Consider the following 17678-nt stretch of genomic DNA (forward strand, 5'->3'; position numbering starts at 1 on the left):
CTAACTACCAAATGAACCTGCTAACCTTAAGAAAATCTTAAATTAGGACTCCTAAGTCCCTTCCGTGCTTCAGATTTCTGAAGACTTTGCCTGTTTAGAACATAGTCTGTGCTTTTATTCATCCTACAAAAGTGCCTAACATTTTTGCCTACTCTTCCCGCCTTTCAATCCTTCTGCAGCCCATCTGTTTCCTCAACTTTACCTATCCTTCCATCTATCTTTTTTGTCATCTACAAACTTAGCAGCAAGGTCCTCTATTCCTTCAGGATTATTAATCTATAAAATGGAGTTATTGGCTGCCATCCCTAAAAAGACCACTTTGTCCCCACTCTTTACCTTCTGCCATTCAACCAATTCTCTATCCATGCCATTACCTTGCTCCTAACACCATGGGCTCTTTATCATATTTAGCAATCTCCTGTATGGCACCTTGCCAAATGCCTTATGGAAATCCAAATTGATCACGTCCACTGGCTCTCTTTGTCTAACTTTTATCATTACCACCTCAAAGAATTCTAACAGATTTATCAGATATGACCTCCCCTTTATAAAGCTATGCTGACTATGGCCTATTTTACCATGCATTTCCAAGTACCCAGAATTCTCATCCTTAATGATAGGCTCTAAATTGTTTCCTGATGAAGGGCTCAAGCCCGAAACATCGACTCTCCTACTCCTCTGATACTGCCTGACCTGCTGTGCTTTTCCAGCATCACACTTATTTGACTCTAAATTGTTACCTATGATTGAGATTAGGCTAACTAGTCTATAGTTTCCTGTACTCTTCCTGTCTCCCTTCTTAAACAGAGGTGTTATTAGCCATTTTCCAGTCCTTTGGGACTCTCCATGATTCCAGAAAGATCACCACTAATGTCTCAATAATTTCCTTCTCTTTCAAAACTCCAGGGTGTAGCCCATTTAGTTTGGGTGACCTGTCCACCTTCAGACCTTTCAGCTTCCCCAGAACTTTCACCTTAGTAATGGCCACTACACTCAGCTCTGTCCCCTCACTCTCACAAAGTCTGTTGTGCTACTGGTGTCTTCCAATGTGAAAATCGATGCATTCCTTTCGTTTCCCATTAATACTTCTCCAGCCTCAATTTCCAGCGGTCCAATATTCCTTCTTGCCTCTGTTACTTTTTAGATATCTAAACAAAACTCTTTTGAACTTCTTTATAGTATCATCTAGTTTACACTCATTTTATCTTCTTTCCCCTATTTGCTTTTTTTTTTAAGTTATCTTCAGGTTTTAAAGGCTTCCCACTGATCTTCACCACATTATGCTTTCTCTTTTGCTGTCCCTGACTGCCCTTGTCAGTCATGGTTTCCTCCTCCTCTTCTTCTTCCTCCTCTTCTTCTTCCTCCTCTTCTTCTTCCTCCTCTTCTTCTTCCTCCTCTTCTTCTTCCTCCTCTTCTTCTTCCTCCTCTTCTTCTTCCTCCTCTTCTTCTTCCTCCTCTTCTTCTTCCTCCTCTTCTTCTTCCTCCTCTTCTTCTTCCTCCTCTTCTTCTTCCTCCTCTTCTTCTTCCTCCTCTTCTTCTTCCTCCTCTTCTTCTTCCTCCTCTTCTTCTTCCTCCTCTTCTTCTTCCTCCTCTTCTTCTTCCTCCTCTTCTTCTTCCTCCTCTTCTTCTTCCTCCTCTTCTTCTTCCTCCTCTTCTTCTGTGCCTCCTGTATTACCCCCCAGAAGCTCCTGTCATTGCTGCTCCACTGACGTTCCTGCTAGGCTCCCCTTCTAATCAACCGTCCAGCCCCTCCCTCATGTCTTGTGTAGTTGCCTTTACCCAATTATAATATTGTTCCATCTGATTTCAGTTTCTCCCTCCCACACTGCAGGGCGAATTCTATCATATTATAGTCACTGACCCCTATGGGTTCCTTCACCCTAAGCTCCTCACCAAATCAAGTCTGTCTCATTACACCTCACCAAATCCAGAATTGCCTGTTCTCTCGGCTCTACCACAAGCTGTTCCAAACAAAATCTTGTACAAATTCCACTAATTCCTTTTCTTGAGATTGCTGTCAACCTGATTTCTCTAGTCCACCTGCATGTTGAAATCCCCCATGATTATTGTGATAGTATCTTCCTTGCATACCTTTTTTGATCTGATTTATTTTCTGCCCACATCCCGACCACTGGTAAGAAACCTGTATGCAACTCCTAAAATGTTTGGTATCTTTGTGTACAAGTATCCCCAAGTCCCTTTTGGTGTTACAGCTTTCTTCACTATTCTCTGTTTAAATACAACTTATTTAGCTTCCCTGAATAAAGATACATAAGCAGGCAAAGCACTCTGTTCTCTCCTACACACTGATCTTCGTGTTGCTGCAGTCTGGTGACTGTTTGTTTATATTTGGCTGTTGCATCCTGTAGGAACCCACTGCACAATGGCCTGATGGGTAGGCCACCATGATAGAAACCGGGTAACATAGCCAGGCCAGCTGTGATGCCTGTTACAGATTTTTCACCTGGCATCTCAGTCCCAGTAAGGGTGGTTCCAGTTGTTCAGATCTATATGCATGCCAGCTGCTAAGTCCGGAAGACTGTTCCATGTGCTGACTGGTAGAGAAATTAGATAAAAAGTAAAGTACTGCAGTTGCTGGAATAATAAAAGGAAGTGCTGGAGAGACTCTGTCCAAAGACGGCTTTTTTTCAGTTCTGAAGAAGAATCCTCTTGAACTCACAATCTTAACTTGAGTTTTGATTTTCTCCAGCATTGTGTTTTTTTTATTTAGTTGGGAAATTGGATCCTTTCCCATCTCTCTTTTTAATAGACTGGGGACTAATTTTTGAGGTGGATCATAAGTGTTTTGACCAGGTGAGGAAAGCTGATTAGGCTCCTGTCATCTTTATCCCTTAGTTGTTTGCAACACTTTTTTTTTAGTATGTCACTGTATCACACTGCAATAAAAATGTCATATTAAAGATGCAGTGAAGTTTTCTTGAACAGAGAATTTAATTGCATGCTATTGTTGTGAAGAATAATAATGTGACTTGAAACATACACACACAATTTTTTTTGTTTTTACAACTTTTGTGTGTATCTGAAATGAAGGAAAGTCAGAAATGTGCGATTTTTAAACATATCCTTTTGGTGCTGTATTTCAACCTGAGACCATTGTTGTTTTAATAGACGTCATTCTAATTTCAGCAGTGGTGAAATCTGAAACTATCTTCTATTTATACTGAATAGTTATTTCTCTAATTTTCTTTTATTGCTGGCTGTTTACTTTCAGCCTCTGAGAAAAATTAAAGAAAAAATAGGCAGGGAGACGGTGTTCAGTTTCTGTTCATCCATTTTTCAAATGCTCACTAACACCTGAAGAGAGAGCAGGGCTCCGAAAGCTTGTACTCTCAAATAAACCTTTTGAACTATAACCTGGTGTCGTGTGATTTTTAATTTTTTTTTTTACCATTTCTCAAACCCATTTTCCTATCTGGCTCTGCCCACAAGTTGTTTTCCTGAAGTACAGTCCACTTGCTTGGTTCCTTGCTTGGTCTGGCATCATTGTTTTTACAACTGGATAATCCACAGTTAATCTTCACCCAAAATGTGAAACTTAAGGAAAAGAGTGTTTCTTCAAACCCAACTGACCAATAGCTCTCTGAGGCAGGAAGTACTATCTCAAGTCTATCCCACTCGCCTCAGATTTGTTAACTGGCTGTGGGGCAGCTGTTGTCAGTGGCAATGTACTCTGCACAGAATCAGAAAATCCCGGGGGACATTTGATAACAGGAAAAAAAGCACATGAATTTTTTCCCTTACTTTGATGTCTTGAGAGAGAAGTCTGTGTGTGTGTCTACTGATGTTTTTTGTTCACCCTACAGTACCTGAAGTTGAAGAACTTTGAGCAGGAGGTGCGAGCTCACAGAGATTTGGACGGATTTCTGGCTAAGGCCCGAATCCTGTTGGATGTGTCGGCTTTGTCACTGGACGATGTTCTACGAGAGATGCTCAAGCACGTCACTGAGGAGTCAGAAAATGCCGAGCCCAATTCTAACTTTGATGATGTCATGACTGGTTTATTCACCGATTCGGGCACTTTGCAAGAAGGCAGTGGTAATGTGTTATCGCGTCGACTTGTGAATTCATTCTGAAGAATGCCCTTGATCCAACACTAGCAATATCTTGGCTGACTGGCTGTTCTTCACCTTTTGATTTTTTTTTTCATCTTGAATCTACAGCCTGTTTTGTTGTGCTGGGGGTTGGTTACTCAAAGGTTTCTGTTCCTTTCCTCCATAAACTTCTAACCTTGAAAATGGAATAAAAGCTCTGTAATTTCCATTTCTTTGTAGCTGCTGCTCCACACATAACAATCGCAAGTTGTCGGCTTGTCCTTTTTTTATTCTTTTAATTCCTCCTTTAATTGTTCCTCAAATATTTGAGTCTTCAGCACTTATGTGTGGCTTCTATATTCTTACCTTCAAATGAAAGGGTGAAAATGTGTATGCATCTTATACACAGTTAATTGCATCTGGTTGGTTTATTTAGGTCATGAACTGAACTGCACGAGTTAGATTTCTTCAACTAAACTTCTCCCTTTCAAAGCTCTGCACGTCCACGTATAAAAAAAGAACCTTCTACCTTCTTGACTTCCCAGTTACTGTGAATGTTTAAACTCTTTCCTGCCTTTCTGTAGTTTCTGTGCATGTGACTATTTTTCAACTTTTTCTGCTGGAATTCCTGTTTGCCTCGGGCTCCTCAATACCAGATCCGCTCTAGCTAATGTCTTGAACTGCCGTGTTCTGTTTGTTATCTGCCTCTGTCTTGCCAACATTTGAATGTTCAACCTTCTCTAGTGCCTTTTTTCGGAATTATCTGGTACTACGTGATTATCACTGTAAGAATGAAACCAGGGCATCCAGCACAACAGTTTAGCTTCACTTCCTGTGAGTTCCTCAAAGAGTAGTTATTGGTCTTCTCCACTTGGGGTATGGGGTACTTTTTCATGTGTGGTGTTGGTTCCAACTGTATCTCTCCATTCCTTCTCCCCTGACTCCACAATAACCTTTTTTTTAATTGTAGGACTATCTGTCTAATGTGGCATTATTTGCTGTACAGCTTGCTTCAACTAGGATATAAGTTTTTAGATCCTACCAAAAAAAAGGTGTTTTTTTTTGAGGTTGCAATAGATTCATCTTTAGGCTGAATGTTGGAGCATGTCCAAGCACACCGATGTAAAGAAATGACAGTGAATTTTCGGAGCTTGAGGAATTGCTTCCTAAAACTTGTCTCCTTTTCCTCCTTTTTTAAACATAACTGTTTTTGACCATCCTTGTATCTCCCACGCAACTCTTGTGTCTAATTTGGGTTGGTTTTCTCCTGGGAGACACGTTTTTGAGAAGTTTTACCATTTTAAAGTTGCTATATAGATGTTGGCTAGGTAATCTGAGAGAAATGCACCATCCCCATGCAAAATAATTATTCTTATAAGATGCTAACTTTAAGTATTCTGTTGCAGCCCAGTCCCTATTAGAAAATGCAATGACATCTTTCTGAAATTAAAAACAAAAATATGATGGCAAAATTGAGAGGCTTTGGACTGGTGGTAGGAACAAGGGGGTTTTGTATCCTCACCATTTCTCCTGCATTGATTTTGGGAGTATGTTTTCTTCGAGGTGAAAGGACAGTGTTCAAACTCTTCCATTGATTTTTTTTTCCCCCCATCCAGTAGCTATTTAATAGGGAAGTTAGTTAATAAGCAAGAAGCCTGTCTGAATAGACGGCAGTGATGGGCAGCGTTTACAGACTTGGATTCCTCATGTGGCATTCTTTAGTTCTCTGCAAGGGAAGCTTGTGTTGTACTGATGAGAAATTTAGTTTTTGTGTTCATGTCTGACTCCAAAGATTTCAGCACATAATTTACAGGAATGATACCATGCGATTGTGCAAGAGTGAGGGAGTGTTACACTCTTGTAAACCGAGCTGTTAAACCGACTCTCACCTGCTAGTTTTTGGCATTTTTTTTTTTAAAGGAGCTTCAGCAAAATCTTATGGATCAACACACCTTTGTCAATTTATGACATTTCAAATACTTTACAACTTTGACCTTTTGAGGTGTAGCTATTGCAATGTAGGAAGCAGCAGTCAATATCGGGATTTCTCCTGGTACCTTGGCCAATGTTTATCTCTCGACCAACACTACTAAAAATGGAAGTGCAAATTCTGTTGAGTGCTGTTTGTGGGAGGTGGTTGTGTATGTGGATGGTGCCAATTCTTACACTACAACAGTGACGATGCTACAAAAATACATCAGCGGCTATAAAGGGCTTTGAGACATCCTGACGCTGTGAAAGGAGTACAAAAATTCAAAAGTTTTATATTTTATTCAGAATATTTTTAGAGGTTTGGTCTATAGTAGAGTATTGCAGGAGAAGTGAAACTGCCTGCAGTCCAAACAGCCCATAATGTGCTGTGAAATAATTTAATCACAGCTTTGTGTTTGTGTTTCAGTACATCTCCTGTCAAACACTATTCAAGGGGTTTCTGCTGCAACAACTGGTGTTCAATACCAGCAGTCCTGGCTCTGCCTTATGTAAGTAGCTCTTGATTTTGAAGAGGTTTTGACCTAATGTTCTACCCTGTTAGATGTGAGAGGATACAAGAAGCCATTGCTCTAGTTGGGGTCCAATCAAGGGCCAGGCTCGCCATCTAATCTCATTGTGCCTGCGCAGATAATGACTTTTTTTTTGTTGTTTTAAAATGGCTTTGGAATTGTGGCTGTGAATGAATAGTAATTAGTTTTTTCTTCTATGGTATGTTAATTGGGGGAACGTTGATCTTCTAAATCAACACAGGGATCTGGCACTTGAGCCTCTTGGAGCAGACTGGAATACTTAATTTTATAATAAAACTGCTGTCACTGAAGCTGTTAATGTTGACTCTGCAGGTCTCCTATAATATTTATATTTCATTAATGAACTACTACTTTTGACTTTCTGGCAAGGTTCACCCATGCTTTTCCAAACAGATGTGGAAGAGTTGGTGTTGGACTGGGGTGGAAAAAATTTTAATATTCATGCACCAGGTCATAGTCCAACAGGCTTTCAAAGCATTGCTCCAAAAGCTAGTGCTTCCAAATAAACCTGTTGGACTATAACCTGGTGTTGTGTGATTTTTAACTTTTTCCAAACAGAGGCACTCTTAATTCATTCTGACACTTCCACATTCTTTTTCTTCCACTCTGCGCTGACCAAGCACTCTAATGTTACATAACAGCTTGGCCCTTGTTGATTTTATCTACAGTCGCTATTGCTCAACCTTCACGAGTCTTCGAACTTTGAGTTCCGATGAAGACTTCTGTTGGGCTTAAAATATTAACTCTGTTTCTCTCTGCAAATCCTGCCAGCCCTGCAGAGTGTTTAAAATCTCCAGTGTTTGCATACTTTATTTTTGTCACCTAGTCACTCTATTCTGTTTCACTTTTGACCAGAGTTCTTTTGAGTTTTTTGGAAGTGTTTATTGAGGGCATTTATTTTGGACAAGGTTTGGTGGGAGGAGCAGGGAAACTAAGAACGTCTAGTTGAGCAGCCAGCATTGCTTAGAGGAGTAAGAGAGAAAAAGCCCTTGTGGGAGGCAGGCACGTACATTGCAGTTGACTTTTGTTCTCCTACAGACAAAGGAACTAGCTGTTCGTTGATTCTCTGGTAAACCGTTAAGGTCTGTCTTAAAATTTAACTTTTCACTTGAGAGGATATTTTAAAAAAAATCCAGAAATGATTATAAATCAGGGAGAGAGGAGCTTAGTGAAATTATAATCCAAATGGAAGTGGGTACTGAGCAAACTGATAGGCATGTTGCTTGACAAGTCTCCAGATTCAGATGGACTTCATTCTCTGAACTCTGAGAAAGTGAAGACTGCAGATATTGAAAAGTGTGGCACTGGTAAAGCACAGCAAGTCAGACAGCATCCAAAGAGCAGGTGAATCGACATTTCAGGCAATAAGCTCTTCATCAGGAATGTGATGTCATCTCTGAAGAGCTTATGCCCGAAACGTGCAGTGTCCTGCTAATGAGCTGGTTGTCAATTTCCCATTGGCAATTTTCCAAAATTCCCCATATTCAGAAATTTTTTTTATCAGACTGGAAAGTAGCAGATATGCCCCCTCTTTTTCAGAAAAGGAGAGAAGCAGAAAATGGGAAATTATCGGCTAGTTAGCTTGACGCCTGTCATTGGGAAGGTGGTAGAATCGACCATTTGAGATGGTAACTTCATACTTAATAAAATTCAAAGTAATTGAGAAGTGTCAGCATGATTTTGCCAAAGGGAAGCTGCATTGAACCAATTTTTACTGGTGTTATTTGAAGGTAACGTGATGTTAATAAAGGGTGCTACAAGATCACTGCACTTGGATTTCCGGAATTCATTTCATAAGACACTATCTCGAAGAATATTGTGGAAAATAGAAACCCAGGTATGGGGTAATTAACTTGCATAGAATACATTTTGGCTGACTGCCAGAAAAGACTGCACGAATGGGTCATTGTCTGAATGGAGTACTGCAGAGGTCTGTGCTGAGGTCTCACCTTCTGATAATTTTCTGCAAATTATCAAAAGAGTCACAGCTGAGTTCAAATGACACTAAGGTAGGTCAGAAAGTGTGTTGTGCAGAAGAGTTACTGTTGGACATGAATTGGTGTTAATATAGAGTAGTGTGTGGGAAAATTTGGAGTTCATTTTGGCAGGAAGAATAGAGAAGCAGTGTATGATTTAAATGATCCCTGTGATATTCTGCGGTGCAGAGGGATTTAAATGTTGTAGTGCATGAGTCAAAAAAATTAGTGTGTAGGTACAAGTTATGAGAAAGCAAATAGAATGCTATCCTTTGTTTAGACCATAAAAATGAGGATGTTGATGAGACAAAATCTTGATTAGTATATTCAGTTTAGATCTTCCTCCTTTTAAGGAAGGGTGTAAATGCATTGGATTCAGTTCAGAAGAGCTTACTACATTGAAACCTGGAATAAGTGAATTGTTTTATGAGGATAGATTGGGCAACTGGGCTTATTTCAACTAGATGTAAATTTGGATTTTGAGTTTTTTTAAATTCATTCAGAGTATGAGAGTGCTGCTGGCTGGGCTTGCATTTATTGCCAATTACAGCATCTAAAAGAGTCAACCACATTGCTGTGGGTTTGGAGTCAGGTAGACAGGATATTGAAGAAGATGTGCTTTCCTTTACTGGTCAGAGCATTGAGTTACAGGAGTTGGGAGGTCATGTTGCAGCTGTACAGGAGATTGGTTAGGCCACTTTTGGAATATTGCATGCAATTCTGGTCTCCTTCCTATCAGAAGGATGTTGTGAAACGTGAAAGGGTTCAGAAAAGATGTACAAGGATGTTGCCAGGGTTGGAGGATTTGAGCTACAGGAAGAGGCTGAATAGTCTAGGGCTGCTTTCCCTGGAGCATCGGATGCTGAGGGGTGACCTTATGGAGGTGGGCGGCACGGTGGCACAGTGGTTAGCACTGCTGCCTCACAGCGCCAGAGACCCGGGTTCAATGAGAGTGCTGCTGGCTGGGCTTGCATTTATTGCCAATTACAGCATCTAAAAGAGTCAACCACGTTGCTGTGAGTTTGGAGTCAGGTAGACAGGATAGTGAAGATATGCTTTCCTTTACTGGTCAGAGCATTGAGTTACAGGAGTTGGGAAGTCATGTTGCAGCTGTACAGGAGATTGGTTAGGCCACTTTTGGAATATTGCATGCAATTCTGGTCTCCTTCCTATCAGAAGGATGTTGTGAAACGTGAAAGGGTTCAGAAAAGATGTACAAGGATGTTGCCAGGGTTGGAGGATTTGAGCTACAGGGAGAGGCTGAATAGTCTGGGGCTGCTTTCCCTGGAGCATTGGATGCTGAGGGGTGACCTTATAGAGGTTTATAAAAATCATGAGGGGCATGGGTAGGATAAATAGACAAGGTCTTTTCCCTGAGGTGGGGGAGCCCAGAACTAGAGGGCATGGGGTTTAGGGTGAGAGGGGAATGAGCTGCCAGGGGAAATGGTGGAGACTGGTGCAATTACAGCATCTAAAAAGCATCTGGATAGGTATATGAAGAGGAAGGGTTTAGAGGGATATGGGCCAAGTGCTGGCAAATTGGACTAGATTACTTTAGGATATGTGGTCAGCATAGACGAGTTGGACTGAAGGACATGCCTCTTGTAAGGATGACCATTTCCTTCCCTAAAGGACATTAATGGGTTTTCCCAACAATGGGCTCACGGTCATGATTAGACTCTTAATACCAGGCTTTTAATGAAACCCAGGTCCCCAGAACATTAACAGGACAGCAATATTATTACTAGGCCACCATCTCCCCTAATAATAAGGTACCGTACATTTAGGTAAATTAAGATAAAAACCCATGGTTTTGGAGGTTGGATATTTGCATGGATAAAGGACTGGCTGCCTAGTAAAAGACACGGTTGGGAGAAGTATGGCTCTGAGAGAATGGTAACCTGTAACTATTGGAGTGCCGTCGGGATCTGTGCTAGTCCTTACAATCATATATATTTTATATCATGAAAGGGAGTGTTTCTGGATGACACAAAAATAGTTGGGAAGGCAGTAATGAGGGTGATGAAGAGTCTGCAGAGGAATGTGGTCAGGTTAAGTGAGTGGGCAAACATTTGACAGTGCAATATAATGTGGGAAAATGAGATTATGCATTTTGCTAGGAAGAATAGAGGTGCTGATTCTTATTTAAATAGAGAAACATTGCAGAAAGTTATAGAACAGAGATTTAAGAACCCTTGGCCATGAATCTCCCAAATTCAGCAGGTTAACAGGGAAGACAGATGGAATGTTGACCTTCCATTTAATGGGAATGGAGTACAAAGCTCAAACTATACAAGGCATTAGTTGAGCCCAGCTGGAATACTGTGAACCATTTTGCACCCCTTATCTGAGGAATGATCTCCCAATGTTGGAGGCAGTCGAGAGAAGATTCACTGGACTGATATCAGATATGGAGGGACTGTTATGTGGCAAGATTGAGTAGGTTGGGCTTTACTCATTGCAATGTAGATAAATGAGAGATGATCTTATTGACATTTTCAGAGTTCTTGGGGGCTTGACAAGGTAAGTGCAGAAAGGTTGTTTTTGCTCATTTGGGAGTCAAGCCCCAAAGGGCTTAATCTTAGAATAAGGGATTGCACATTTAATCCAAAGAGGAGCAATTTTATTCTTCAAAGCAGATGGCTGTCAAGGCAGGGTCATTAGTATCTTCAAGGTTGAGATAGAGAATCGAGTGTTATGGGTAGGGGGGGATAAAAACAGGAAAGTGGAGTTAAAGGTTAGAAGATCAGTCATGATATTAAATGATAGACCATACCTGATGGGCTGAATGGTCTAATTTTGCTGCTATGTCCTTTTTCTGGAGCTTTAGAGTGAGGGGTGACTTGATGGTCATTCATTAGATTCTGAAAGGTCTTGACAAGGTGAACAAGGATGTTACCTCTTGTGGATGAATCCAGAACTAGGAGTCAGTGTTTTAGAATTCGGGATCATCTTTTCAGGATATTTGTGTGACTTTGGAGCTCTCCACCTCAGCAGGCAGTGAGGCAACGTCATAGAATAACTTAAAGACTGAAATGGATTTCTGTTTTTTAGGGGAATTGAAGGTTATGATGGGTCATTGGGAATGTGCACATTGAAATACAGTCATGATCTTATTGAATGGTGGGGCAGGTGTGAGGGTCTACGTCTGTTCTGCATTTGTATGTTCATATGTGTGAAAGTCATAAATTATGTTGTGTTGCATTCAAAGATAATGAAGTATTAAATTCAATGTGCACATAGCCAAATAAAATGGAAATGGAAGAGAGAATGCATAAGGACTTAATACAAACCTTGGTAAAATTTTGGCCTGGTAAGATTGGCATCTAATCTGGTCCTTTTTACTGCTTATCCATCCTTTTGGATAAGATGTGGTGGTATTTGAATGTACGGTGTAACATGTTGGGGCTTTATCACTAGGTGGGAGAAGAGCTAAAGTTGAACAGCCTGCACCAACTTAAGTATTTGCAAGTGCCATCCTAATTGGCACTGCCAGTGTGTGGCCCCAGCCATGCATTCGCCTCTTTCTGAAACTCTGATACCTAGCTTTAGGCCACTGCTACAACCAGTAGCTCCTCAAAGACCATGTGGTGATATTGAGTTACTCTCACCCTGGCTGCCATTTTGACAAAATATTGAGGAAATACTGCCCTTGGTAGTTTTATTTTCAGATGCAACGTAAAATGACTTCCTCTGAAAATGCGGTGCTATTTTCAGAGGAAGTCATGATTCTCCAAATGCTAATACTTATCCTTGTGGAACTTTCTAAGTAGATGATTTACTCAACAAAATATTCTAGAAAGTAATTAGTGTGGTCACTGATAGTTTGTAGTTAACTAATGTGCTCACAAAGAGCAATATTGTAGAACATTAAAATTTTTCCTGAGGATATGAAAAGTGCTATAAAAATGCAAGTTTTAAATTTGTGTTGGGCCCAATGAGCCTGTACTTGTTTGAGGCTGGGATTTTAATATATTCAAGCTGAGATCGGCAAAATTTTAATCAACAAGTGAATCGACGTTTTTTGGAGATAAAGCTGGAAAGTGAAGTTGAAGGTTATTAGAGCAGCCATTGAATGACAGAGCAGCATCAATGGGCCGAATAGCTTACTTCTGCTCCTACACTTTTATGCCTTATCGCCTTATTTCTGCAGTACCAATCTTTGGAATGTCATCCCTCATGGCCTTTCAACTTACTTGGATTCTTTGTTTTGACTTATCTTTGCAGTTATTTCAATTAGTAATGAATTCCCATCACCAAGTCGCCCTTTATTTACACGTGCAGAGTCGTTGACACTGAGCCAGCTCTGAGTGAACAGGATGTCTGACGCTCCTGTATATGTCTGTCAGCCAGGGCTCCTTGATTGGGGCTGTTAACCTGGCCCAGTTAGGGAACTATGAGTTCTGGGGTACACCTTGTTGATCTCATTCCAATATCTGCATCCCTCCCCCTGTAAACCCGGGAATGTAGGCTGGTTCTTTTTCTTTCCTGTAGCTCTTCCTGGGGCATTTTAGCACCAGGTCAAGTTCCTCCATCTCTGCCACTGATTTTGGCGGTGTGTAAAAATATATAGCTCAACTCTCGCACCAGAGCTTCTCTGAAAATAATTACTCTCCTCTTCAAAGGCATTGAGATGGCAACATCTATTATGTTTATCTCCGATTCTGAGATCTTTTTAATGCTTGATGGAGACGGAGTACCCACAAGTTCCAGACTATTTGGAAAAGCTGTCTAGGAGCTGGGCATGTTTACTCTTGCAGTGTTTGCAAGTTTGCAGCTTTCACATGGTTACTTTGAGCTGCTAATATAAAATGGATGACATCGATAATGGCATCTCACCTATTTCATGTTTCCTGATTTTGTAATTTTCATTTGAAGGTCACATTAACTCTGGAGAGAATTAAATTGAGTCTCTTGCCTAATACATGACCCCAAACCCAAATTGCCCCATGTCCAACTTGACCTCAATTTTCCTCAACACTTCAGACCAAGACTCTGTCACAACTTATTTGCAGGAACTTTCATTTTGATTGTGGCCATCAATTGCTGGAGTGTGCTTGAATTGAGTGGTGGGACTCCACTCAAACAAAATGGATAGCAAAACTGAGGCTGTGTTCATGTAATCCTTACTGGGGTTGGGCTGTATAATCTACCCCCTCCTAGCTATCCCCATTGCGCTATTGACATCTAGTGAAGTGTTAATGGGAGAGCTCTCTTAATGTAGATTGTCTTGGGCTGAAGTGTGTTGCAATGTAAACTTGATCAGATTAACAAAGGCAACAATCTGAGTCCCTTTCATCCTTAACATGAGGTAATCATTTCATCCTTACTGATATGAAGACTTATTACTTGGAAATTCACCTCCAACACTAGCTCCCCTGTGATCTATAGCCTGAGGTACTTTTTTTTAACCTGCCCCCGATCATGTTAAAGAGGTGGCTATTCAAATTTCCCTTGCTGTTGTGTCGCATCTGGATATACTTAACAAAGTAAATATCTTTGGTTTCTGGAACAATTTACCAATGTAGGCATTGAGCCGTGAAAACATCATCAGTTTGGCATATTCTTTTCTGTTAATCAAATCTGCTTTGTAGGTAAATTAGGTTCCTAAATCACCTACCCCACCCCTGCCTCACTAAAACCTGACTAACAGCACCCTATCTCTTTTTGATTTCAAGATAAAATCTGAAGCCTTGCCATTTCAGGGAACAGAATTGTGTCAACTAGGAGTAGTTAGTAATTTTGCCCAATGCCATCACTTCCTAAAATTTCATCTGCCTTCCCTGAAGATGCAAAATAATGAAATCTTAATATCATCTCCTCTGGTCTCTAAGACAACCACCATCCCCACCACCTCCACCCACCCACCCACCCTCAAGAGCTGCTCTGAAATGAGTGCAACATGTTGGGGACTCAAGTTAAAGTTTTCACTTTGTGTTTGAATGTGCTGAAGAATTTATCAAAGTTTGTCATCTTATGCTCATCAGGGCAATTTGCAACAATACCAATGTCAGGGGAAATCAACACGTACGCTATGTAAGAGACGAAAGTACTATTTAGTTGGCAAGTGGTCTCTGATATTGGTGTTGCCATGAAGAATGTACTCAGTCAATGATGGCTGACAGTTAACTGCTCAACTCTGTTTGAGTAGTGCTGGAAAAGCACATCAGGTCAGGCAGCATCAGAGGAGCAGAAAATCGATGTTTCGGGCAAAAACCATTCAACAGGAATGAAGGCTGATGAAGGGCCTTTGCCTGAAAAGTCAATTTTCCCGCTCCTCTGATGCTGCCTGACCTGTCCAGCACTACTCTTAATCTTGACTCTAATCTCCAGCATCTGCAGTACCCACTTTCGCCCTGCTGAACATGTTAAACTAGGCAGTTTTGATTCTGATTGGCCAAGGCATTATCCTGAAAAGTGAACGTGTAAAAGGCTGTCACCAATTTTGTTGAGTTGAAATAGGTGCGGTGTGTATCCATTTACTTTCTGTCTATAAAGCTGTGCTGTCTAAAATATGTCATATCCATTTACAATCCATCTTCCCATGACTGGCTGATTATGCGTAACATGAATTGACCAAATTCAGGTACACAATCCTTTATCCAAAACACTTGGGACCAACTAATTTTCGGAATTTGGAATTTTTCAAATTTCAGAATAAGTGACAGTTTGGGGAAATTTTTTTTAAAAATCTTACCGAAAAGCAGTCTCACTGAGTACAATGGGCCCTGAGACCGAATTGAGACCTCCCCAGTACTGGGCCATGCTTACCCACGTCCCATCTGCGTGACATGCTTTGAGTGGGTGTGGAATTAGGTTAACTGTTTGCACGCCAAACAACCTTGTTGATGAGGAAAAAATCTTCATGAAGAAACCTTCGGATTTTGGGATTTTGGATAAAGGGTTGTGACAAATTGCCACAACCAGTGGTTTGGGTTTAATTTAAGATATCTGCATGTGCACAGTGTTGCAGTGGGATCTTTGCTAAACCCAACTCTGGCATATGTCTTTATTGGGTTTTATGACAAACGTGTCTTTTGATGGAATGACACCTAACCTTCCCCCCACACCCGTTTTGTATGTTTCGCCTATATAGATGGTATTTGCTAGATTTGAGTTTATAGCTGCATAGAAGAACATATGTTGGTTTTCCCCTTACACTGATATTCTCACAAATAAGTGCAAAATGAAAAGCTTTGAGAAAATGTGGAATTTTCTCTAATACGCATTCTGCCCCACAAAATGACTATTAATCGGTTTGATTTAGCCTTTGATCTTTGGCCGTTTGAGACAAAGTCGTCATAACTTAATGACAGTGATAGAACCTGTGGGGAAAAATGTAACTACAGCCATTGAATTTGTGGGGTTCAGGCTTCTTATATAATTTCCTCCCTTCCAACCTCATCAGTTTTTTTTTGGATAGTGGATCAGTAAGGAATGCTGCTTTTTCTCAGATTGGGGGTGACACTTGAATGCTGGCTATAAGGTATACAATTTCTTTGGCCATAAAGTATTACAAAAGTTGCTTATTTCCCAGGTTAGAGTACCTTTCTATGAATAGTCACATTGTTTTCTTGCCCCCACTCTGCAGGTGCACTGTCTCAATGCTCCAGAGGCGGCACGTTTGCATCTGTCGATTAGAGAGGCCTCAGAACTGGGGAGAGAATTGCTGTGAGATGCGTTACGTTATCCTGATCCTGGTGCCACCAAAAATGGTAATACTTTAAATGTGCTCCATTTACAAATGTACTTTGATTTGCGTTGGTAGAAGTGGAGTATAGATATCCCAGAATGTGTTGAAATTGTTTTGCGTTACAGCGGGAGTGCTGCATTGTTGTCGGTCTCAATTGCCGTTTGGAATTTTGAACCCTGTTGCAATTGATATCCTTTAAGAAAGAAAGTTGAAATCCCAGTGGCCACGTAAGACAATTGCACAGCATGATTTCAAGTTCTAAGGCTTTCACTGTACACGACATTGGTTTTGTCAGTTATAAAATACTGTTTACTTCTCATCTCCTTGCTACAGGAAGGATATTCTTAAACTTAAAAGGATTCAGAAAAGATTTACAAGGATGTTGCCAGGGTTAGAGGGTTTGAGCTACAGGGAGAGGCTGAATAGACTGGGGCTGTTTTCCCTGGAGTGTCGGAGGCTGAGGGGTGGCCTTATAAAGGTTTATAGAAACATGAGGAGCATGGAGAGGGTGAATAGCCAACATCTTTTTCCCAGGGTAGGGGAGTTCAAAACTGGAGAGCATAGGTTCAAAGTTTGTGAGAAGATTTGTAGCTCGGGTGCTCGTTGTTGTGGTTCTGTTCGCCGAGCTGGAAGTTTTTGTTGCAAACATTTCGTCCCCTGTCTAGGTGACATCCTCGGTGCTTGGGAGCAGGTCCAGGTCGACCTGGACCCAATATACCGGCCACTACTGCGGACAGCTGAAACTGACAACCGGAAGTGGCAGGGATAGGCCACTATGAATGCCGGAGGAAACCCCACAGAAGCGCTTCACAGGAGGCTCCCAAGCACTGAGGATGTCACCTAGACAGGGGACGAAACGTTTGCAACAAAAACTTACAGCTTGGCGAACAGAACCACAACATGGAGAGCATAGGTTTAAGGTGAGAGGGGCAAGATTTAAAAGGGACCAAAGAGACAACTTTTTGACACAAGGTGGTGTGTGTATGAGGTGCTGGAGGAGGTGTTCGAGGCTGGTACAATTACAACAGTTTAAAAGGCATCTGGTTATATGAATAGGAAGGGTTTAGAGGGATATGGGCCAAATGCTGGCAGATGGGACTATGTTAATTTAGGATAACTGATGAGCATGTATGAGTTGGACCGAGAGTTCTGTTTTCCGTGCTGTACAACTCTGACTCTCCATTCCTAACAACTAAAAACCAGACTGACTGAGCAGTATTATATCGGTAACTTGAACTTTATAAAACACAAAAATCCTTTGTGTTAAAATTGCTGTATTATGACAAAATTTCCCCTCACGGTTACACCTTACCTTGTCACTTTTATATAAACCCTCTATTTTTCTGGAACAATTCCAATGTATTTTTTTAGCTCCAAAAGGCTTTTTTCCCCTTGTACTAGCTGGATAAATCTAATTACTTTAGCGACCTCTTAA

General features: G+C 41.0%; 1 protein-coding gene across 3 annotated transcripts in view; it reads left to right on the top strand.

Moving 5' to 3' along the window:
• The window catches only part of slc4a11 (solute carrier family 4 member 11), a 250006-nt gene that overhangs the window by 139639 nt on the left and 92689 nt on the right, over positions 1-17678 (top strand). For all 3 annotated transcript variants that reach the window (XM_043696718.1, XM_043696837.1, XM_043696795.1), the window contains 3 exons: positions 3825-4056; positions 6451-6532; positions 16142-16265. In XM_043696718.1, the coding sequence (XP_043552653.1) occupies positions 3825-4056; positions 6451-6532; positions 16142-16265 (438 nt within the window). The remainder of the gene's footprint in view (positions 1-3824; positions 4057-6450; positions 6533-16141; positions 16266-17678) is intronic.

The sequence above is a fragment of the Chiloscyllium plagiosum genome, chromosome 1 (assembly GCF_004010195.1).
Source record: "Chiloscyllium plagiosum isolate BGI_BamShark_2017 chromosome 1, ASM401019v2, whole genome shotgun sequence".
Lineage (NCBI taxonomy): Eukaryota > Metazoa > Chordata > Chondrichthyes > Orectolobiformes > Hemiscylliidae > Chiloscyllium > Chiloscyllium plagiosum.